General features: G+C 44.9%; 1 protein-coding gene across 4 annotated transcripts in view; it reads left to right on the top strand.

Annotated features, from left to right (window-relative positions):
* Positions 1-19,905, top strand: part of LOC137570506 (G-protein coupled receptor 35-like) — a 93,069-nt gene extending 73,164 nt beyond the window's left edge. For 2 of the 4 annotated variants that reach the window (XM_068279182.1, XM_068279185.1), the window contains exons 2-4: positions 4,062-4,147; positions 4,241-4,308; positions 18,335-19,905. In XM_068279182.1, coding sequence (XP_068135283.1) covers positions 4,137-4,147; positions 4,241-4,308; positions 18,335-19,284 — 1,029 coding nt within the window. In that variant the 5' untranslated portion in view covers positions 4,062-4,136 and the 3' untranslated portion in view covers positions 19,285-19,905. Of the gene's footprint in view, positions 1-3,870; positions 3,925-3,968; positions 4,148-4,240; positions 4,309-18,334 lie in introns of those variants that run through there. The other 2 variants (XM_068279183.1, XM_068279184.1) reach the window with 2 other exon arrangements.
* Positions 19,906-25,076: the final 5,171 nt, after the last annotated feature.

Here is a 25,076-nt window from a genome sequence, read left to right as displayed (position 1 = left end):
ACATATTATAGAATAATGCAATGTTAGAAAAAACACTATATACCTGAAAATAAAAATATGAGAATATTTTCTTTGCTGCTAATCTTCTAGTAATTATTCATAGTACACAACCAATTCATTATATCATATTATTTTTTTTCGCTTCAGTGTCTCTTTAAAGGCTGTCCTGTAAAAATATAGGCAAATGATATGACAATGTTATCCTGTGGGGGTGATCCAAATAGAGTGATTCGATTTTTTTCTGAATTCCAAATGTAGTCCATGCACAAATGTAGGCCATTGTGCTTGTGTTCAAGACAGTATAGGGACACCTAATTGCTTGCAAAGACCCAGAAATACGTATAATAATTGCTAACATTGTCCTAAATGTAAAACAGGAAGAATAGGCTGATATTACCACATGGTATGCAAATGTCTTGGGATCCAAAATTTTTGGCAACAAATTATTCAGGTTATGGAGGTTTTGATGAGCATACAGTATAACTACAAATGTCACCCAAGGTTTTGGGTTTGCTGGAACCCATCAGTCTCAAGAAAGGTTACTAAATTCTTGTGTAAGCACCTGGCAAACTATGCCAGACATGAAAATATTCTAAAATGGTCTGACCCCTCAGGTCCTTCTAGGCCGGCATGGCGGTGGCAATCAAATAAAGCACTTGCCTTATATAAAATGGCATATACACACCACAATTGACCATCAAAATTTGAAAAAAAAAAGTCTGGCAGCCTTGGTTGGAGCACTGAGGCAGATACTCCTGAGTAGGAGGGTGTGGTTGTGTAGCAGGTGAGGGGGGTGACAGCCTTATTCTATAAATTCCTTTCTTTTCACCTCTCCTTCTTTCTCTCTTTCCTTCTCTGCTGGACTCTTTGGAATCCAGCCATCTCTTGGTTGCTTATGAAGAATGTAATCCAATGTGACCAGACATAAGCAGACATAAGTAGACAATATGAATGCTAATGTTGCCATAATATGTGTCTGGATTGTATTTGGCTGATTATTCTGCTGTTAATAGACAGACAATCTATATGTGTTATAATGTTGTTATTGCTGTGTATTGACAGATGGTGTTATTGCCTTTTCAGCCTGTTCAGGCCGGGGACTACAGGTTTCTTTTTCAGATTTGTCAACCTTAACAAGTTATAAATAAAATTTAAAAAAAATGATTTTATTTGTAAAAATAAAATAAATAGGACTCCCCAACTGCTTTGCAGTGGGACCCAGACCTAAATGTCTGACTGCCTTCCAGCAAACAGCCGCCATTGTGCCACCACTGATATCAGCATTTATCTAGTATGTATTTTCCCTTTCCACAGTACATTCATTTATCTTTCAATATATTGCTGATCATCACTTACCGTACATTTACATTTCTGGTCAGTGCCAGATTTGTACCCTTTACCGCCCAAGGCCGCTGTCAGCAGCCGCCCCCTCTAGTATAGGGAGGCCATTGACCAGGGGTGAAACTAAGACCCACCGGGCCCCTCTGCAGAAATTCTGAGTGGGCCGCCCCCCCCCCCCCCCCCCCGGAGCGCAGAAGGGAGAGCCCAAGGTGAGGGAGGGGGGACGCCCCGCCGAGTGTGACCATAGCTTTCCCCTCATGCTGCGTCCCCTCCAAAATCCCAAAATGACCCGGAGCGCCCCCCCACGGGCTCAGGGGCTGCAGCCCCTATTGTTACGCCCATGCCATATACCCTTCCCTCTAGTATAGGCAGCCAGATGACCCTTTCCCCCCCACCACCTCCAGTACAGGTAGCTAGATAACCCTTCCCCCCTCCTCCAGTCTTGATGACCCCCCCCCCCCCCCTTCCCTTCAGTATAGGTAGACTGATGAACCCTCCCCCCATCCCTTTAGTATAAGAAGCCAGATGACACTACCCCTTATGTATAGATAGTCCCTCCTGCCCCCCACCCCAGTATAGTCTGCTACCCACCCACCCTTGATCCTGTGGTGCCCTAGGCCATGGCCTATGTGGCCGTGCCTTAAATCCAGCCCTGGTTCTGGTTGTTGGTGCTGTGTGTTACGGCAATAGTATAAACTCGAAATCCCTAACCTTTTAGCAAACCCTTGACATAGTCTGATATTACCCAGCTGAGCTTGTAAACTTTTTGTTCATGTAAAAGCTGACAGTTTTTAAAAATGCAGTCCAGGTTTTCTGGATCACTTATGCTCTTTAGTGTTCTCTAACCTTAGTAAATCAACCTCAGTGCTTTGTTTCTGTTGTCTTTGTCCCTGCTGGACAGATGTACCAAAAAACGTTTCCAAGGCTTCCGCAACTTTTTAAAATTCCCTCTCTTATCCCACGAGGCTTGATCCTATGTTTCATGCATTTAAAAAAAATCCTCTAAAACATACATTTTCAAACTCTCCTAACTAACTTCCTTCCAGTGGAATCTTGATTAAAAAACGCAATCGCACTGTGTTTGCCATTGCGCTTGGCGATTTTCCGTGTGTACAGGCCCACAGTTAGCTCATAACCATTGTAAAGGATAACTGTAGTGAAAGGGCTCTGGAGGCTGTGGAGGCTGCCATATTTATTTCCTTTTAAGCATTACGAGTTACCTGGCTTTCCTGTTGATTCTCTGCCTCTAATACCTTAAGTCATAGACCCTGAACAAGCATGCAGCAGATCAGATGTTTTTGACACTTTTGTCAGATCTGACAAGATTCGCTGCATGCTTTTTTTCCTGGTGTGATTCAGACACTACTGCAGCCAAATAGACCAGCAGGGATGCCAGGCAACTGGTTTTGTCTGTCTAGAAGGGAATAAATATGGCTACCTTCATATACTTCCTACTACAGTTGTCCTTTAACAGGGTTTTGTGACTCTCGTATCTGGCATAAATTGTGATTTATCCCTATTTGGTTCTTACTCAATTAATGTTATTCCACGGGAAATATTATATTTTTTAAACTAGTGTTCTTCAACCTGTGGTAGGCGTACCACCAGTGGTACTTTGCTGTTGCCCAGGTGGTACATGCCACTTAATTGCCCGTCTGCTGCTTGTCCTGGTCCTCCACAAAGTTCAGCTCCCCCTCGCTCGCTACTAATGCAATCTGTAGGCTAGCAATCTAATGTTAACCCTTTTCCCCACCAATACTTCCTGCCCCCCCCCATCCTTCTCCCCCCCCCCCCCCCCCACACACACACACACACACTTTTCTTAAAGTGAACCTGTAAGAGAAAAAGTGCCCCTGGAGGGTACTTACCTCGGGAGAGGGAAGCCTCTGGATCATAAAGAGGCTTCCCCCTTTCTCCTCAGTAGAGGGGATCCAACGCTGGTACCCTTAAAGATCTCCTTGTTGGCGTGTGCGCAAGCGCAGTAGCGGCTCTCCACTCGGCATAAACAGTGGAACCCGGTCGGGCCCAATCTACTGTGCAGGCACATTAGTGGTACTTGAAATTTTTCAGGCGATAAAGGTGGTACAATTAGCGAAAAGGTTGAAAAGCCCTGTTTTAAACAATCCCATTTTGTCTGCCGTGCGGTTTGACAATGATCCAGTTCCTGGCAACAAACGTGAGCTTTTCTAGTTAATCACTACGCATTAATCACCTTACATATACTGTAAGTCATTCAACCACAAAGAAGCATTGAGACACACCCATAGGTATACACTGAAGGTTTAAAGTGCAGTTTGTGTCTGTGAAAGAAATGTTCACTGATATAAGCAGAGTATTTACCGTGTGTACACTCTACCCATGGATGTTAAATGTATGTTTGTCGTTATTCACAGCTGCTTTCATAGAGCAGTGAATGGAAGTCGTTCTGGGAATGTTTCCATTTCTGCAACGTGTGAGCACAGGATGAATCAAGGAAGTTTCTACAGAATGTAATTGTGCAATAATCTGCTTTCGGTTTTTTGCCTTGGTATAGCCTATGCACACTTTGCACAGCATTTGATGTACAGACGGTCTTTTCATGAGGTACGGAGTAGAGAGGCTTGGTCAGCTGCTTGTAGAGAGGGAAGTTTTCTTACACAAGCCATAGAGGGAACATAGAATGTTACTGCTGTCTGATTCTGCTTTCACTGTACAGATGTTCTGAATATTTGCTTTTCTAGGAAGACATGTACTGATATTGGCAAGCTTTGCTACGTGGAACCTCCCTGGATCGTTGCTGGATATCTGTGGAAGCCATGGAGCTGAGGTAAGCTCTTCTGCTTCTGTCTAAACCTTTCATATCTAATTCAGATGAATCTTTCTAATTCTGGTCTTTTTTTCCTGTGTTCATATTTCACAGAAATGTCTCTGCCACTCGATATAAAGCTGTGACTTCATCAATATTAAAATTGGCCTCAACAACCAATGGTAAGCAAGCACTAAGATTTGTCTTCGTAAATAATGAAGTTCAGATGACTGGACAACTGAATGCGAGACGTAGTAAGGATGTGGTGTGTATACTGGGGCGGGATAATATAGTTATATGGAGTATGAAACACACTGTGCAGGTTCTCTGTATACATTACAACCCTTTTACTTCTCAGCACTAACATAAAGTAACGTTTAAAATAGAAATTAGACTAGATAAAAATAGTATCATCTATCTTGTTAATATCCTCACGTGGGCTTAGTTCACAGTGTAGAATGCAATTGCTATGCGCTTAAGAATTGTGATTTAGGAATGCAATTTTCAGAGCGATATTTAAAGGAATGTATGCATTTGCACATTCATACAAGCTGAATTGCTCCAACAAATGTTACATGCATTACGTTCGAAATGTTAAAGAGTACCTAAGCTTAAAAGGACAGATCCTGTCAATGACAGGCTGTATCTTAATGAGAACGGGGAAGGGGGGGGGGGGGGGCTGTCACATCAATGTGTTAAATACTCACCTGTCATGAAATCTTTAAATTAAACATCCGAGAGAAAAAACAATATTGTGAGGAAACGCGGAAAAGCCGCCACTAGTACTCAAGGCAGGGCGGCTGATTCCGCGTTTGACATGACAGCTAGTGCGCAGTCGGAACGCGGAGAAACCGCCGCATGCCCAGACAGCGGGGTGGCGGATTCCGCGTCCGGCGCGGCAGGTAGCACGGATAGGCCTACTCTTGCCAGTAACACTGAATGCGGAGAGAATGCCGCACGCACGGACAGTGGTGCGGCGGATTCCGCATTCAACATGGCAGAAACATTACAACACATGTCTGGTGTGGCTGGGACTGATAGTTCACACTGGTTCAGGAGGACACGCGCGTGCGCGGAGAGGCAGGGCCTTTATGACAGTCAGAAGGGAGTCAGCTGACCAGGCTGGTCAGCTGACGATTTCAGCAGGGTTCATTGGTCCAGCACTTAGGGGAGGCGCTGGAGAGCGCTTGGGTATATATACTGGGTGCTGGTCATTTCTCTGGTGTCTGGCGTTGCGATCACTACGTGGTAGCACTCAGACCTTGTCAGTATCTGTGTTATTAGACAGTTTCGTAGGTGTTGATGATCACGGAGCTCACACCTTAGTCTAAGATTTCTGAACAATCTGTATATTGTTATTATCTAGCTTAGTTCCTGGAGTGTGAGAATCTTGGAGCTCACACTCAAGTCTAGGCATTGTTGATTATCTGTTATGACCTTCCGCTTTCCTGACCATCCTTCTGATCTCTGATTTTGTACCTTTGTCATTCTGATCTTCTGTTGCCGAACTCTGCTTGCCTTAGACTCCGCATCTGCCTCCTGTCTCTGTACCTGATCTGTCTATCTGTTGCCGACCTGGCCTGTACGACCTCGAGAACTATCTTCGCAGTTTGGAGATAGTTCACTACCTGTCAGTGACACTGCACTATTGGTGTCATTCACGCTCTGTCCTTCCCACTATCTCAGTTTGGCTCCGCCCCTTGGGGAGCACCAGACCTGTGGAAGGAATCTGATCCATAGCAGTTGCTCTTACTGTCTAGCACCTATCTTACAGGTGCTTTCCTCAAAGTATTACTGTTGCACCAAACACTCTCATCTTTCTGGTGTCCTGAGGTTAGAAGATATATCTGATTATCGGTGATACTGCAGATCATCAATAATCGGGTATATTCTGAATTCTCGGTGATACTGCAGATCACCGGTAATCAGACCCTCTCTGTGTTACACCGATCGTTACAAATATATACTTACCCGGGCTTACCCCAGCCCCTGGCAACCTATCTATCCCTCGCTGCAGCTCCGGTGTCCCGGGGTCCCCTCCATTACTGATGCTAACCTTGCAAGGTTGGCATCTTCTGCGGCTGTGCTAGTGCGCGGCCGCACCGATAGCGGTTGCAATCCGCAGGTGTAGAACGCTCCAGGCCACGTGAGTGTGACCGCGAGCGGCGCGGCCGTGTGCTCTCGCAGGCACAGAAGATGCCGACCTGGTGATGTCGGCATCTGCAATGGAGGGGACACCGGAGCTGCAGCGAGGGGCAGATAGGCTGCCAGGGGTTGAATGAAGCCCCAGGTAAGTAGATCTTTTTTCCCCCCTCAGACCTATCCTTTAAGTCACAGGTGAAGCCTTGCCTTCTCCTCAGCTATGCTGTCGCGGCCATGTTCTCAAAGACTGCCGAAGCTCTCTTTGGAAACTCCCGTCTGTGCCGCAGTGGTCTGACCCCCGCTACGCAGCCACCAATTAGGCGGCAGCTGGGGGTGGGCCACGGCAATGAGTGTGGCCAGAGCCTCAGCAGAAAAACAAAAATAGCCAGGAGTCCAGGGCCCATTCTGTAAGGGAGGTAGAGTGATCACCTGCCTGGAGGAAGGATGCCAGAGTAGGTAAGCTTTTAACTCTGCACCTCCATCATTAAGACAGAGATTGTCATGACAGGCTCTGTCAGTTTTAGCTTAGGTACTCTTTAACCAATTTGCAACATTCTGTGGGAACACTCACATAGGATGCCACTGCACTATTGCAATAGCCTCTGGTGTGAACCAGCCCTTACACAAAATAACACTACCCTCCAGTCAGTAACAAACTTTACCTGCCTGGGGATTTGTTCTCTACATTGCTGATTTTACTGGCCTCTAATTGGCCAGTCACAAAATAAAACAATCTTTCTGGAACAGAGGATTTAATGCAACAGCCATCTTTATCTGGTAGGCAGCAATTGTGGGGATGTGGCCGTGTGCAGGAGTCTGTGTGAGAAACTCTTCCCTGGCTTTCTCTGTACTTAACCCTGAGGTGACTGTGTATGTTTTATGTTTCACTCTTTCCCTCACTATGTGAGTTTTTGAGTAACTCTTTTATACTTAATTAGTTGGTATGTGCAGAGCAGGGACAAAGTCCTCCAGCACCCAAGGCTGAGACACCAAAGTGCGCCCCTCCATCCCTCCCACCCCAGCCGTCACACACTGATTGCTATTAGACTAAGAGGGCCACAGGGCCCACAACCTCCCCAACACCTTAATATCTAGTTACCTGGCTTGCAGTCACTGCTATGTATCCCCTTTTCTTATTTCTTTCTGCTTAATACACAATTAGGAATGACAGCTGAATAAATTGTGCGCCCCCTCCTACACTGCGCCCTGAGGCTGGAGCCTCTCCAGCCTATGCCTCGGCCCGGCCCTGGTTGCGTTTTTTTTCTCCATAGCAGTGCATTGTTAAAAATCTTCAGTTTTTCAGCATACAGTGTGAAAGAGGCCATAAGGAAAAATGGACACTGGGCTGCCGATAAGTTGTTCTTTCAGTTACAACTGATAGCCACTGATATAGTGTAAAATGATATTAATCCTCTCCTAGCTATTTGTGTGTGGTTTAAGTGGGACACAAAGGGTCAAAGAGGAGGACACAAGCGAGACACAAAGGGGCATAGAGGAGGACACAAGGAGGACAGAGGCGGAAACATGGGGGACACAGGAGGACACAAGAGGTGGCAGAGGAGGACACAGGGAGACACAAGAGGTATAAGGGGGCATGATGTACAAAGGTGGCATAGAGGAGGACACAAGGAGGGCAGAGGCGGATACATGGGGAACACAGGAGGACACAAGAGGTGGCAGAGGAGGACACAGGGAGACACAAGAGGTATAAGGGGGCATGATGTACAAAGGGGGCATAGAGGAGGACACAAGGAGGGCAGAGGCGGATACATGGGGAACACAGGAGGACACAAGAGGTGGCAGAGGAGGACACAGGGAGACACAAGAGGTATAAGGGGGCATGATGTACAAAGGGGGCATAGAGGAGGACACAAGGAGGACAGAGGCGGATACATGGGGAACACAGGAGGACACAAGAGGTGGCAGAGGAGGACACAGGGAGACACAAGAGGTATAAGGGGGCATGATGTACAAAGGGGGCATAGAGGAGGACACAAGGAGGGCAGAGGCGGATACATGGGGAACACAGGAGGACACAAGAGGTGGCAGAGGAGGACACAGGGAGACACAAGAGGTATAAGGGGGCATGATGTACAAAGGGGGCATAGAGGAGGACACAAGAAGGGCAGAGGCGGAAACATGGGGGACACAAGAGGTGGCAGAGGAGGACACAGGGAGACACAAGAGGTATAAGGGGCATGATGTACAAAGGGGGCATAGAGGAGGACACAAGGAGGGCAGAGGCGGATACATGGGGAACACAGGAGGACACAAGAGGTGGCAGAGGAGGACACAGGGAGACACAAGAGGTATAAGGGGCATGATGTACAAAGGGGGCATAGAGGAGGACACAAGGAGGACAGAGGCGGATACATGGGGAACACAGGAGGACACAAGAGGTGGCAGAGGAGGACACAGGGAGACACAAGAGGTATAAGGGGGCATGATGTACAAAGGGGGCATAGAGGAGGACACAAGAAGGGCAGAGGCGGAAACATGGGGGACACAAGAGGTGGCAGAGGAGGACACAGGGAGACACAAGAGGTATAAGGGGCATGATGTACAAAGGGGGCATAGAGGAGGACACAAGGAGGGCAGAGGCGGATACATGGGGAACACAGGAGGACACAAGAGGTGGCAGAGGAGGACACAGGGAGACACAAGAGGTATAAGGGGCATGATGTACAAAGGGGGCATAGAGGAGGACACAAGGAGGACAGAGGCGGATACATGGGGAACACAGGAGGACACAAGAGGTGGCAGAGGAGGACACAGGGAGACACAAGAGGTATAAGGGGGCATGATGTACAAAGGGGGCATAGAGGAGGACACAAGGAGGACAGAGGCGGATACATGGGGAACACAGGAGGACACAAGAGGTGGCAGAGGAGGACACAGGGAGACACAAGAGGTATAAGGGGGCATGATGTACAAAGGGGGCATAGAGGAGGACACAAGGAGGGCAGAGGCGGATACATGGAGGACACAGGAGGTGGCAGAGGAGGAAACAGGGAGACACAAGAGGTATAAGGGGGCATGATGTACAAAGGGGGCATAGTGGAGGACACAAGGAGGGCAGAGGCGGATACATGGAGGACACAGGAGGTGGCAGAGGAGGAAACAGGGAGACACAAGAGGTACAAGGGGGCATAATCCACAAGATGCACCTTCACCATGAATGCACCAGGTTTAGTATATATTTTTTCACCTGGTTTTTGACCTCTAATTTTAGGTGTGTCTTATGGTCAGGAGCGTCCTATAGTCCGAAAAAATACGGTCATTTTTTTTCTATTTAATTTTTTGAGTATGATGTTGTTTCACTTTTACCAACTCCCTCCTGTGACATGTTGTTCAGGAGCTACTTTCATCTTTGACCTTTACAGGTAGGAGAATTTTTCAGAAAGACAAATCTGTTTGCCTTTCACAAGTATGTGTTTATTAGCAGAACCTTATCTCCATATGTAAGCAAAATGGATTATTTCTTGCAATCTGAAGTTTCTGGTACTGAGCCAGTGAAATACCTTCGGAATGAGTTTATAAGATGTTCTCATGTGCCCTGTAATTGCTCTGAGTCATATGTTATCTAGTGAACCAGCAATGTGGTTATTAGCACCTAGCTGGTGTTTGTACTTATATTGCTGAGGTTTCCTGTTTTTCTTACAATCTCAGTTATATGTTTTAACTTCAATGCAGAACATTATAGCAGTGCTTGGTGTGGTTTGCCTTCTTAAAACCGAAGGAATTTACAATAATTCAGCTTTAAGTAAACATCTGTGGTTACCCACAATGCACCACTACAGAATATGCAAATGATCTCTTTATGCCCCTGTAGCCAGGCTTGCATCCAGAACCGCTGGTGTATACAATGCCTATAGCTTTACATTTTACAGAGCCACATTAACCCCACATGCATTGCAGACAGCCTGTTTTTGTGATGTTCAACTGTAATGACCTTGAGGGCTGGAACCCACTAGAACGATTTTTTGAGCATTTAGGGAGGTTTCAAAACACTAGCAATTTCCCTAAATGCTCAGCTAATGTTAATGGATGGGCCAAATTCCACTGTAGCAATTGCGATTACCAAAATCGCAAACACAGGACGTGTAGCATTTTTGAACGTTAGCATTTTGCGTTAGTGTTTCTGCAATGTAAAGTAAATAAACACTGGTGTAATTACTCGTCAAAACCTACAGAGAGCGATTTGCTATCGTTTTAAACTACTGCACAATGTAAAAAAAAAAAAGGAAAATTAATTGAAAGCCCCAATTGCTGGCAAAAAGCTGACACTTTTTAAAATCTCTACCAAAATTGCCAGAAATCGCTTATGAAATGGCTTACAAAACGCTCATTAAAAACGCTAGCAACAGCGATTTACGATTTGTAGTGGGTTCCAGGCCTCATAAGGTTGTAACCAAGCAGCACCAGGACCACCCACTGTAGCTTTTGTGCCCTACATGAAACATGGTGTAATATTCCATCATCTTATCTTCTTCTACCCCCACAACTTCCAACGCAATATGAAGGAGATAATATGCTACAAGAGATGCTCTGGGATTATCTGGAAGGCACGTCTGTTACTTTTTTTTGTTTTTAGTTTGCTGCCATGTTTTCTTAAAAGTTTGGGAACGTGAGCCAATGAAGTTTGGGAACGTGAGCCAGTTTTGCCTAAGGTGATACTGGTGAACCTCCGAAACACAGAGATAAGTCTTAACAGAACCTGAAAGCACAAACTTCCATTCCTGTTAATGAAAGCTGCCTAAGGGCGGCATAGATCCCTACGCAATGACTTGTATGCAAAAGAAACGGGAGCTCAAATAAATAATCAAACACAGTTTTGTACTGAGCCAAGGCAGCCTCACTTTACTTGTGCCAAAAACGCACTCACAAAACGAACATACACAATACACATCTATACATCTCTATGCTGCTTACACCCAAATCTATTTCTCTGCCCCCCTGACCTCTCTACACTATTATCTCAAACCCCTGACTGTCTATCTGCTGTGATATTTCCACCTTCTCTCTCTGCTCCCCCAGCCATAGTGACCATCAATGTAGAAGATACCCCAATAACCTCAACCCCTCCCCTCGCTTTCCGGGGCTAACACTGGACTCTGAGCTCTCATTTCAACCACATATTAACACATTAACTACATTCTGTTACAGTGGGATGCGAAAGTTTGGGCAACCCTGTTAATCGTCTTTTTTTTTTCCTGTATAAATCGTTGGTTGTTACGATAAAAAAATGTCAGTTAAATATATCATATAGGAGATACACACAGTTATATTTGAGAAGTGAAATGAAGTTTATTGGATTTACAGAAAGTGTGCAATAATTGTTTAAATAAAATTAGGCAGGTGCATAAATGTGGGCACGGTTGTCATTTTATTGATTCCAATATCCAGTATCTTTGTTTACACACATGTATGAACATTGGAATGTAAACACAGTGTAACAAGTGAAAAGGAGCTCACTGTGCTTCAAGCACACAAACAGCTCAGAACAGCTCATTAGAAGATGTTAATATATAATAAAAGGCAGTTTGAATAAAATGCAATGGCAGGTTTCAGGGCAAGATAAACTGCACTTTGGAAACTTGTAATTTGTAAACAGACAATATTACTTATGTACAAAAGCAAATAATGTAACTGCATAAGTAAAAAAAAGTAGGAAAACACATTTTTATTGAATGTTATGTCGGAGTTTCAGACCACTTTAAGACCTGTAAATCACAAGGGAGGGTTTTCATTGATCAGACTTGTTTTTCAGTCCATCCCACAGATGCTTAGTTACAGTGGCGTAGCTAAGAAGCCATGGGCCCCAGTGCAAGTTTAGCGTTGGGGCCCCCCCAAGCATACTATAGATACCAATTGATGCAACGCGCCAAAACCAATCAAGGACAACCACAGTGTCAGAGGTGCAAGAAGGGGATGGGAAACTGTATGCTAATGATCACTACTGTTCAAATCAACTATAGAAGTGAATATTATCAGCACAGGACCAATAAAGAGCTAAAACTGTGTTTATGGGGGGCCCTTCGGGGCCCCTCTAGCCTAAGGGCCCTGATGCGGTCGCTACCTCTGCACCCCCTATTGCTACGCCACTGCTTAGTTAGACTAAGATCAGAGAAATTTGGAGCTTAATAAAAACAGATTCATCAGGGCATAGTATGTTTTTTACTGCTCATTGTAGTGCTTTGCACAGCGGACAGGGGTCAGTATAGACACTCTTTAGCTTTACTGTGTGTTTTGATAATTTTCACTTATGGCCAGCATTACATTGTTTCAGCTATTTGTGCTGTAGTAGATCTTCTGTGGGCTAGCCTTCATTCCACATCTGCATCAATAAGCTTTAGGTGCCCATGAGCCTGTCTCCGGTTGCCATGGATATCTTTTCTTGGACCACTTTTGGTAGGTACTAGCTACTGCATGTTAAAGAGAAACTCCGACCAAGAATTGAACTTTATCCCAATCAGTAGCTGATACACCCTTTTACATGAGAAATCGATTCCTTTTCTCAAACAGACTATCAGGGGGTGCTGTATGACTGATATTGTGGTGAAACCCCTCCCACAAGAAACTCTGAGGACCGTGGTACTCCTGGCAGTTTCCTGTCTGTGAACCTTGTTGCATTGTGGGAAATAGCTGTTTACAGCTGTTTCCAACTGCCAAAACAGCAAGCAGCAGCTACATCACCTGCCAGCAGTAAAAATGTCACCATGTGATAAATGTCAGAATTTAAATGGGGGGTTTAAAAGATTTTACAATGGGTAAACAATGACTAAATAATTTATACATAATTATTGTAAAAATGAAGCACTTTTGTATTACATTATTTTCACTGGAGTTCCTCTTCAAGAACACTGGAGGAGACCTGTAATTTCGGAAATGCTCAGACTCAGTTGACTAGTCATCACAATTTGTCCCTTGCAGGGCTGAATTTCTGGAAAGACAGCAGAGGCCCTGGCCCTGGGCAGCTGCAGCCCAAGGGGGTGGCTGGAATTGGAAGGGGTGGGGGGAGCTGGACATGGCATAGGAGCTGCTGCATGTGGAGGTGAAGGCTGCAAATTGAAAAAGGAGGCTGCAAATGGGAAGCAACACAAGGAAGAAGGAAGTTGCTTCTCAAGAGATCAAAGAGAGGCACTGCATTGCATGGATGTCACACATGGAATGGAGAAGCTGTACATGAAATGGGGGGGGGGGGGGGGGCGGTTGCACATGACATAAAAGGTTATCAACAAGAAAGTTGGCCTAGGGGAGCTAAAAGTATAAGTCAGGCCTTGGTCCCTTGTCAGTATCTCTGATCCCTGGTCTTGACTATTTTCCTCTTTCCACTACATCACCTTAAAGCGGAGCTGTCAGTCATACTATCTCAGAAAAAATACACATATATAAGTGGATAGATACGGTAAATACTTGCTCTACTTACATAACATATGTATTGCACTGTCCACATTTTAATTTTAGTGATTTTTTTATAGTAAAAAAAAATATAAAAACCTTCTTAGGATTTTCCATTTTGTCTATCTTGAAGCCAATCCTGACAGCATTTCCTCCTTTACTCTGTCTGTGTATGCTTCTCCCGCCCTCCTCCCAGTCTTCAGACACTCCCACCCAGTTTTGCAGTAGAAAGTGCATTGTCTCAGCATGAGAAATATTGGCCAATCAGAGAGGAACAGAGGTGTGGGAGGGAAAAACAGAAAGAGGGAGGGAAAGAGGATTCAGCCAATCAGGCTGCATTAGTTATGTCTGAGGGGAAAGTAAAAAAGAAAACCCAGCATGCCCTGCAACTTCCTTTGTGCGGCAGATGTACCAAATAGGAGCCAGGGAAACTGGGAAATTATCTTTTCTGGAGAAGAAAAGTAAGAGTGATTTTTAACTTTTGGATTGCCTGGTTAATATTAGCATCCTTTTTACTTGTTTACTAGATACAAATAAATAATTGATTTTTTATTGTATTCATGACAGTTACACTTTAAAGAGCTGACCATTCACTTGCTGCCTAACATATCTCAAATTTTTCAACAACTCAGACAAATCAGCACTTCATCAATCATCTTTATTCACTTCACCTGTCAAGGTGTTTTGTAGAGGTACTCCCTGACTTACGAACACCCAAAGTACGAAGCCCCCCTCCCCCCCCAAAAAAACGTGGATACTAAAGCTAAGGTCACAGGAGGACATGGAGGAGGTACAGGGGACAGAGATAGTCCCTATCTTGTTTGTTAACCATTGACTGCCTGTACAACATAATGTAAAGTGCAAGAGTAGTGGCCTTGTCTAAGACTGTACAGCCGAAGGACCACTGGCAGAAAGAGTATCTAGTGACAAACGATTTAACAAAACATACATTATTATTGCTATTACACTATACACAGTAGCGTTTGCAGAATAGGTTAAACATTTTTCTGTAAAAATGGGCAAACTTAAATCTAGACATATTTGTTACGTACAGTAATTCGGCCTTTTTTAGGTGTGATCTTTGAAAATGATGCAGTTTACTTAGAAAAAAAACAATGCATTAGCTTATTTAATAAAAAATGTACAAAAGGCAAAAGGAACAGCAAAAGGTTACACAGTCTAGAATGGGGTGGCAGTTTGACTTGCCTTGACAATACTAGAGTCAGTATAAAGAAGTCAGAACAAAGCTTTCTCTTTGTTACTGCCACTGTATAAATAGGAAAACGTGTGTAAAAGGAAAAACAGCAGTAAAACAGAGAAAATTGTTTTTGGAGGTTTTATCACCAGTTTATTCATATGGAGACTTATATAAACACAGGTGCTGACTTGATGATACTATAAGGCGCTAGTATCCCACCAGCATCAAAACACAGAGCAAACTTAATCAGTTGAACATTCCTTAGAACTTATTATTAAAACACCCAGTAAAGTACTGAGATACCCGAAATACATAAGATGCTAGTATATTAGCAAATACAGTGTTGGGTCTTATTTATTTATTGCATTTATAAAGCGCCAACATATTACGCAGTGCTGGGTCTTAATTTTTTATGAGAATACCTTTTCTCCTGCTTAGGTTTGATGATAGATAGACATAGATAAGATAGATAGATAGATAGATAGATAGATAGATAGATAGATAGATAGATAGATAGATAGATAGATAGATTAACAAGTGATTTAGCCAGTACGCAGTATTTACAGCTTCTTACAAAAAACAAAAAAACATTTATTTGTAAAGTGAACTGAATCAGCTTTTCTTCAACATAATTTGAAAATGTATCTAACAATTTACATTAGCTTATTTAGTTTTGGCAAAATCCAGTTGACCCAAATCCCTCCACTTTTAGGTCAACCACCAAGCCAGCAATCCACAGTATGGCTTGGGTTTTACACAGGTTATTTGCCTAAAGTTAAGTGTTTTAGAGATACTCCCAAAGGGACACTCTGCACGAGCCTCTGAAGAAGCGGTACATACCGTGAGATGGCGGTTTGGCCGCGGTGTTCCCCCTAACCCTCCCCCCCCCCACTGTACTGTATGGGCTTGATTAACAAAAGGGTGCTAACACAGTTAGCACTCCTAAAAGCTTTGGACGTTCAAACTAGGGTGCTAAGTAGTTTGCACATCCAACTCTGTTACTGATCACGCGTTAAGTTGGTGCGCCCGAAATGTCGCACTGGTGTGCGCGCAAAACGTTGCACCGCTGCGCGCGAAATGTTGCATGTAAAAGAGCTTTTCAGGCTACTTTGCGTGCGAACGGTGCGATGTATATTGCGCGCATATTAGTGCGTGAAGTGGCCGTTTTCACATCTTAAGTGCCTTTTCACTGACGTGCTAACATTTAGCACCCTTTAGTGAATCGAGGCCTATGTCTGCTATGTGTTTAACCCAACGAGGTTAATAAAGCTGTGAAGATCTTTTTGGAACCTGGTGCCCGGCTTCTCTTTTTACTAGACACGTCCAAATAGATCAGCAGCTCACCTGCTGCATGCAGTCCTCTCCTCTCCCCCACTGCACCTGCGCCAACTCTTTATGCAGATTGCTGATGTTTAAGGAACACCATCGCGGAAATCATAACATTTTAAATGAATGTAAACACATACAAATAAGAAGTTAATTTCTTCCAGAGTAAAGCGAGACATAAATTACTTTTCTTCTATGTTGCTGTCCTCACAGAACCGACAGGTTTTGGACTAGCTATCTCCTCATGGGGGGGGGGGGGGGGGGTTCTCAGGGTTTTCATTATTTTCAAAAGCACTCAGTGAATGGCAGATGCTCTGTCCAACTGCCAAAAAAGTGTACGGTGAGCAGGGAGGCTGGCCAGCATCTTTGTTTCAATACTTTTCAGGGAATGTCTTTATAAAGAATAAATGCCATTCTGAGAATCCCCCATGAAGAGAGGACGAGTCCAAAAGCTGTTGGTTCTGTCAAATTTCCACTACCCATTTTAAGTTACAGCAAGATGGGAAAAAGTAATTTATAGCTCATTTTTTTCTGCGGAACATGTAATTATTATTTGTATGTGTTTAACATGTATTTTATATTTTAAAATTTTTCGTGATAGTGGTGCTTTAACTCTACTGCAGCAAGAGTCAGGTGTGCACCTGGGTGGAATGGGAAGGCCCACCCTGTTTCTTCCCTCCCATTCCAGAGTTCAGGCCCTGAAAAATCTAAGAAACACAAAAACCTAAATTGCTGCCAAGTAATCCCTAGATTCCCTACCTGATATATAGGCCACCTTAAGGGAACACAGCCGAAATAAGGGTGAAATATACCTCCAATCCAAGATCCAGCCCTTTACAATATATATAAGTGTGGCAGCATAGTTGTGTTGTTAGTGTTAATTTTTAGTGTATTTATATTCATGTGTGATTAACCTTTTCGGGACCGGCCACCTACCCCCCCTTAAGGACCAGGCATTTTGCGCGGGAAGGGGGTGCGCACGTTTGGGGGGGTCAGGCGGATCCCGTGTGTGGCTGCCTGTCATTGTGTCCCTCCTTGGTGGCCTGGGCCCCCCCTTCTGCCAGCAGCCTTCACTTACCTTCCAGGCTCCAGCGATGAGCCGCACGAGACCCTCTTCTCCGGCCGGCATCTCCGTTCTGTCTGACGAGCAGTTCCGGGTCGCGGCTTGATGACGTCATCAAGCCGGGACCCGGCGCTGACGTCAGATGAAGCGGAGATGCCGGCCAGAGCGGAGGGGGGCGCCGATCATCGCTGGAACGGCAGGGAGGTGAGTGGATCCTCTTCTTTCCCCCCCTGCCGCCGCAGCTGTCAAACAGATCACTACGATCCGACGGCGATCGTAGTGATCATGTGATCAGCAGCCATACGTGATGGCTGCTGATCACTCGGGGGAGATGTCGGCTGTCATATGACAGCTTAATCTCCCCCTCCGGGTGCGCACGATCGCGTCGGGAGCGGAAATTGCGGGCCGGCGTAGATCCTACGCCGCATCAGTCTAGAACAGCCACAAGTGCGGCGTAGGATCTCATGCACATGGTCCCAAAAAGGTTAAAATGCAGCCCAGATTAATTATGTAATATATTTACATTACAGTAAGTGTAAGAATAGCTGCAGTTTACATTTTCCCATTGAAAATTAATTGCTCAAATTTGATTGGCTGTTTTATGCTCCGCTCACTTTTCACACGAGACCAATTGTACCAAGTTTGGGGACTGTGGCTTTATTACCATGAGAATTGCAGTCTTTTACATTTTTTTTCCATTGACATGAACAGATGAAAGCTGATTGGCTGTTTGTGGTTCTATCCAGGTGTGCAGGGGGGACAGGAAACCCCAGAACATATCATTCCAGGTAGTAAGGGATCTGTATACCAAGCTTCGTTTAAATCAGTCAAGGCATTTGAGTGATCACGGCGCGCGCGCACGCACGCACACACACACACACACACACACACACACTTTTATATATATAGATATAGGCTGGTATGCTTTTTCCCCTCTTCCCCTCCTCTGTCTCGTAAACTATGTGTGCACTGCTTATTATTTTCTCTGTGAAGCTCTTTTTAACACTGAGTATGCATTGAGTATAGAAGTTTAGACTAATCATTCATAAATCATATTTTAACCTATGTTTCCTTGCAGCAAGTTCTAGCCCTGTGAACTGCTCTGCCATCATGCGGACAACAAACCAGAGACTTGAAGATCTCCTGCTGGCCCTTTTCGTCACAACGTTGGTTCTTGGCACAATATTTAACTCCTTGGCTGCCTGGGTTTTCTGTTATAAGATGAAAAAGTGGACAGAGTCAAGAGTCTTCATGATGAACCTCCTTCTTAGTGACTGTTGTTTGCTCTTCACTCTTCCCTTTCGTATCTATGCTAACCGGCGACAATGGGACCTGGGCTTTCAGTTCTGCAATGCCATTCTCTCATTTTACTTCTTGAATACATACATGGGTATTGCTATCATCACCTTGATAGCTGTAGACAGATTTGTGGCTATAAAGTTTCCACTCAAAGCAAGATCGTTTCGCTCCCCAAAGAAGGCAGCAATAGCATGTGCAGTTGTCTGGGTCCTCTTCATCTGTACGAGAGTTTACCTAGATGCTCTCACCGATTTAAGATTTAGAGACCACAACCTTTGCTTCCGAAAAGTGAACACCAAGCCCTTAAAGAGAACATTATACTTTGCTGTCCTTGGGTTCTGCATTCCAATGATCATATTGGTTTTCTGCTCCACGCAAATCATCCTCATCCTGAAGAGGAAGAACAAACTCACCGATCAAGAAGAGAAAGACATTCAGAAGAGCATTTATATAGTATCTGCCAACCTGGCAATTTTCTTGTTCTGCTTCTTGCCATTGGGCGTTGGGAATATTCTAAGATTTGTTATGGAATCCATGGAATTAGAATGCTCATCTTTAAAAGCTGTTAGTGACTTTGTTAACATTGCTCAGGGGATTTGTAATATAAACTGCTGCTTGGACAGTGTCTGCTATTACTTTGTGGCCAAGGAATTCTGGGAAAAAGCATCTATTTTACCGAAGTCTAAAAAGCAGCTAATCCAGGACCAAACGCAGGATTCCAGTATATAAAGCAGGCATTCCCTACAATCAGTCATGTGTGTAAAATCAATGACACAACTCTACTTTTTACCATTTGAAGGCTTCAATGTTTCATTCGATGTACTATATGCGGACATCACATGCTATGAAGAAGTTGTCGATGTTGCTGCAAAACTCACAGATTCCAATAGGTATATTGTTGTATCAATAGGGAATCTTTTTGGTATGAAGTTGCAACTAGAAGGGTTGCCATATCAAAAACTCATTACAGTATTATTTGTACAGCGTGTCTGAGACTTTGGGTTTTGCTGTAAGCCAAGGCCTTAATCATATTACTGGCCCAACTGGATTGTGGGATTTGAAGAAGGGACAGCTAACGTAGTGTACTGCACAAGTTGTAGAGACTTTTGATCATCAATAATGGGGCCCAACGACACCCAAGAATTTTATTGTTATATTGGACAGAGTGACAATTGAATGTTTTTACGACAATTTACGTTCTGGTCAAAGTGCATTTTTTACATTTTTGAAAGATACATTTTTTAAGTGATGAAAGTGTTTTGATTGCTTTAGATCAAATTGCCTCAGTTGTGTGTGGTTTCATTTGGTACCAATTCATATGCTTTCATTAACAGAAATAGTTGAAACGGTTAGAACATTGAAATATTGGTACATGTGTTATCACCTTCATCTTTGTGGAATTGTATCTTTTTTCTTTGGAACATTTTCTCAGCTGCCTATTAAAGTGATTTATGGATAAATGAAGTCACTCCCACTAGTGATGGGTCATGTCTAAGAGAACTCGTGGAGAAGACGGTGGTCATTTTGGTCACATGATTGATATGTAAGTCTCTGATTTGCTAGTCATGATCATGTGCTAAAGCAGGATGTGATCTCAGCAAATCAGAGCTTTGCAAATCTGATCAGCTGATCAAACAAATCACATGCTTCTACATGAGTTCTCCTAGACATAGCCATCACTAGTTGCCACTTAGAAGATGATGACCCTCTGCAGTACAGAGTTATAAAGTGACATAAGTGATGACCCATTTCATGACATTATAAAGAGGCTAGGTCAGCTTATTATGCTGATACATGTATGTACTTATGCGCCTTAAAGGTCCTTTCATAAATAGGAAGGTTGTATCGGATTACACATTTTATTTGCTACAAAGTTTAAACTTATGTGTTAAGTAGTAGCACTTACTTACTTTCTATACTGGTTACATAAATACCCACGTGTAATACTTCAGACTCTTCCTTGAGTCATAAATGGAATACAGACCATGGACCTGATTCACAAAAGGGTGCTAAGTATTAGCACGCCAGTGAAAAGCCACTTTGCATGTTTCTAACATGCTTTGCACGTGCTAACTAGGTTGCTAAGCAGTTAGCACATGCAAACTACTTAGCACCGTAGTTAGCACGTGCAAACTACTTAGCACCCTATTTAGCTTGTGCAAACTACTTAGCACCTAGTTAGCATGGTGCTAAGTAGTAGTTTGCATGTGCTAAGTACGGTGCTAAGTAGTTTGCATGTGCTAACTACTTAGCACCCTAGTTAGCACATCAAAAGCTTTTAGGCATGCTAACTATGTTAGCTCCCTTTTGTGAATCAAGCCCTATACATCTGTATCGTCTCCTAAACTAGAATACAGTTACCTAAGGTGGCATTGTGGACAGGTTCATGGGTCTGCTTCCAGAGGCATAGCACCCGGAGACAAAGACAGTTGTTGTGTCCTGTGGGGAACCCTGCACTGCGCCAGATAAAGGTGTGTGGCCATGCAGCCTAATGTGAATGTGGTCACTGGTGGGACCAAATGTACATGAACTTAGCAGCAGTATTATTAGGCCTGCCCAGTGAAATGCTGCATGAAGCCCCTCTCCTTTAATTATAATAATGAATGTAGTCTGGTGTTGTGCATAAAACGTTTGCTGTATTGTAAGGTGTCTTTGCAGAGAGTTCTATAAAAGGAGATCCATGAATGAGACCAGTAATGCTTGTTTCTCTGTAAATAATATAAAAGACACTTCATAATAAAACAAAGTTTTATGTGCATTGATGATCACTGCTACACCCAGCAGTGTGCATGTGTGACATGCAGCCCTGCCTGGCTTCCAGGGCTCTGCATTGCATTATATCATAGCTGCCAACTGTCCCTCTTTTGGAGCCCTGTCCCTCTGTCCTCCTCATTGTCCCTCTTTCAGGACTTTGTCCCTCTTTCTATGTAAATATATACATTTCTTTACTAAAAAATGTGTTTGCCTCTACACTTTATTCCCATCCTTTAAAGAGAACCCGAGGTGGGGATCTTAGAGTTAAATCTATACACAGAGGCTGGGTCTGGCTATAGTGCCCAGCCTCTGTTGCTAGTAGAATATTCCCTAAATCCCCCCTGCACTCTGCAGTAGCCCATAAATTACAGCCGTGCTGTCGGGCTCTGTTTACCTTTCTAGTGCCACTCATGCCGCTCCCCCGCCTCCTGCAGAGCGCTGGTCCCCACCCACGTCCCTTCCCTCTAATCAGCGGCGAGGGAAGGGACGTGGGCGGGGATCGGCGCTCTGCAGGAGGCGGGGGAGTGGCGTGAGCGGCACTAGAAAGGTAAATAGAGCCAGTGTCGCCAGCGCGGCTGTAATTTATGGGCTCGTGCAGAGTGCAGGGGGGGATTTAGGGAATATTCAACTAGCAACAGAGGCTGGGCACTATAGCCAGACCCAGCCTCTGTGTATAGATTTAACTCTAAGATCCCCACCTCGGGTTCTCTTTAAATTGATAGCTTACTAATTTTAAAATGTTAATATGAATGAAAATGAACCAGGATAGAAAGGACTAGTGTGATTTGAATTATAAAACAACATATTTTACTTATGAAATCTTTATGGTATGCGTGACTAGAGGTGTGATGGGCGTGATCATGGGTGTGGCAGGGGCGTGGCTTTAGTGTCCCTCTTTCTCATCATGCATTATAACACACACACACACACACACACACACACACACACACACACACACACACACACACACACACACACACACACACACACACACAGCAGAGGATATATATCCCCCAGAGCAGATGTTTCAGAGTGACATTCCTTTTACCTTGCTGCCAGTGGCTGGGAGAGAAAAAGGAAGATGACAGTCCCAGACTGCCAGAATAACCACACAGTTCAGTTAAGTGCAAAAGGTGAAACAGAATTTCCTTCTTAACCTCCCTGGCGGTATGCAGTTTCAGAGGCTGCATCTGCAGGAGGATTTTTTTATAATAAAATGTAATTTATATGCATAAGCTAGCACTTCGCTAGCTAACTATGCCCCCCAAGCCCCGCCGGACCTAACTAAACCCCCCAATCGCTGCCGGCAATATTTACCCCTCCGCGATCCCGCGAGAGCCGCAGCTTCACCATTCGCCTTCACTCGTCAATATGGACTGACGTCATGCGCAGTCCCGATCCTCCCCATAGCGAAGTCTGGAGCTGATTGGGAGGCTGCGCCTTCGCGGGATCCCTGGGGGGTACGTATTACGGCGGCGATCTTCTCCCGATCGGTGGAGAGCAGCGAAACATGGGGGGTTGGGGGAAATAGTTAGCTAGCCAAGTGCTAGCTCAAGCATATAAATCACATTTCATTAAAAAAAAATCCTCCCGGGGCCATGTGATCCTCTACAGTGACTAGCCTGAGCATACCTTACCGCCAGGGAGGTTAAAGTGGACCTGAAGATTTATTTTCACTTACCTGGTGCTTCTGCCAGCCCGCTGCAGCCATCCTGTCCCGTGCCGGTCCTCAGCGATCCTGTTTCACCGCCGCAGCACAGTTTCCATTTCACTGAGTTAGAAGTCTAAATCCACTACTAGAGATGGGCCAAACCTCCGATTTTAGGTTCGCGAACTGGGTTCGCGAACTTCCGCGGAAGGTTCGGTTCGCGTTAAAGTTCGCGAACCGCAATAGACTTCAATGGGGATGCGAACTTTGAAAAAAAAAATAATTATGCTGGCCACAAAAGTGATGGAAAAGATGTTTCAAGGGGTCTAACACCTGGAGGGGGGCATGGCGGCTGGGATACACGCCAAAAGTCCCCAGGAAAAATCTGGATTTGACGCAAAGCAGCGTTTTAAGGGCAGAAATCATATTGAATGCTAAATGACAGGCCTAAAGTGCTTTAAAACATCTTGCATGTGTATACATCAATCAGGTAGTGTAATTAAGGTACTGCTTCACACTGACACACCAAACTGTTCACTGAACAGAACAGGTATGCAGTGGCGGGTTCACTGATCAGAACAGGTATGCAGTGGTGGGTTCACAGAACAGGTATGCAGTGGGGGGTTCACAGAACAGGTATGCAGTGGCAGGATCACTGAACAGGTATGCAGTGGTGGGTGGGTTCACAGAACAGGTATGCAGTGGTGGGTTCACAGAACAGGTATGCAGTGGTGGGTGGGTTCACAGAACAGGTATGCAGTGGCAGGATCACTGAACAGGTATGCAGTGGTGGGTGGGTTCACAGAACAGGTATGCAGTGGCAGGATCACTGAACAGGTATGCAGTGGTGGGTGGGTTCACAGAACAGGTATGCAGTGGCAGGATCACTGAACAGGTATGCAGCCAGGAAAAGCTAAGCCTAACTAATCTTTCCATATGAGAGACAGACAGCAGCTCGCCCTACTCTCTCTAATGCAGGCACACGAGTGGCCGTAATGGCCGCCGCTGCCTGCCTTATATAAGGGGGGTGGGGCTCCAGGGGCTAGTGTAGCCTAATTGGCTACACTGGGCCTGCTGACTGTGATGTAGAGGGTCAAAGTTGACCCTCATAGTGCATTGTGGGGCGAACCGAACTTCCGGAAACGTTCGCCTGCGGGAGGCGAACGCGAACCACCGAAGTTCGCCGGGAACCGTTCGCCGGCGAACCGTTCGGCCCATCTCTATCCACTACAAGAAAACCTCTACTGTGCCTGCACAGAGCGCAAATGAGGACACGCGCTGGCCAGGACCGCTCAGGCGGCGGCTCTACAAACTTAAATTGCGCCACAGCGGGAGAACGGAGGATCCTTGTGTACCGGCGGGAGACAGGACGCCTGCAGGGGGCTGGCAGAAGCCCCAGGTAAGTGAAACTTTTTAAGCATCTTCAGGTCTATTTTAAAACAGAAGGAATTTGTGTATATTCAGGTTGGAGTGAGCATATGAGTTTTCCCACATTGCAACACAAACTGCAGTGTTTTGTTTACAGAAATGTTCATGCACAATTAAAGTAAAATAATTCTCTGTTGAATCATATGAAAACTGTGCCAGACCTTGGGCTGTAAAGCAAACCTGTGTGTGTGTGAGTCAGGGCCGGGCCGAAGCATAGGCTGGAGAGGCTCCAGCCTCAGGGCGCAGTGTAGGAGGGGGCGCAGAATTCATTCAGCTGTCATTCCTAATTGTGTTTGAAGCAGAAAGAAATAAGAAAAGGGGATACATAGCAGTGACTGCAAGCCAGATAACTAGATATTAAGGTGTTGGGGAGGTTGTGGGCCCTGTGGTGCCTCTTAGTCTAATAGCAATCAGTGTGTGACAGCTGGGGTGGGAAGGATGGAGGGGCGCACTTTGGTGTCTCAGCCTTGGGTGCTGGAGGACCTTGTCCCGGCTCTGGTGTGAGTGTGTGGGCGGGGGGGGGGGGGGGGGAGTTCTGTTAGATACTTACCTCAGTGGATTATCCAGGGGCTATCCCTATTCTCATCCACCCTACAAATACTTCTTATTTTCCTGGATCTGCCACCCAATCGACCATCACACGGATCCCTCTCTACTTGACTCACCAGAGAGAGATGTATTACATGGCCTC

The sequence above is a fragment of the Hyperolius riggenbachi genome, chromosome 4 (assembly GCF_040937935.1).
Source record: "Hyperolius riggenbachi isolate aHypRig1 chromosome 4, aHypRig1.pri, whole genome shotgun sequence".
NCBI lineage: Eukaryota > Metazoa > Chordata > Amphibia > Anura > Hyperoliidae > Hyperolius > Hyperolius riggenbachi.
The sequence above is the reverse complement of the archived record's forward strand: the minus strand, read 5'-3'. Positions and strand labels throughout refer to the sequence as shown.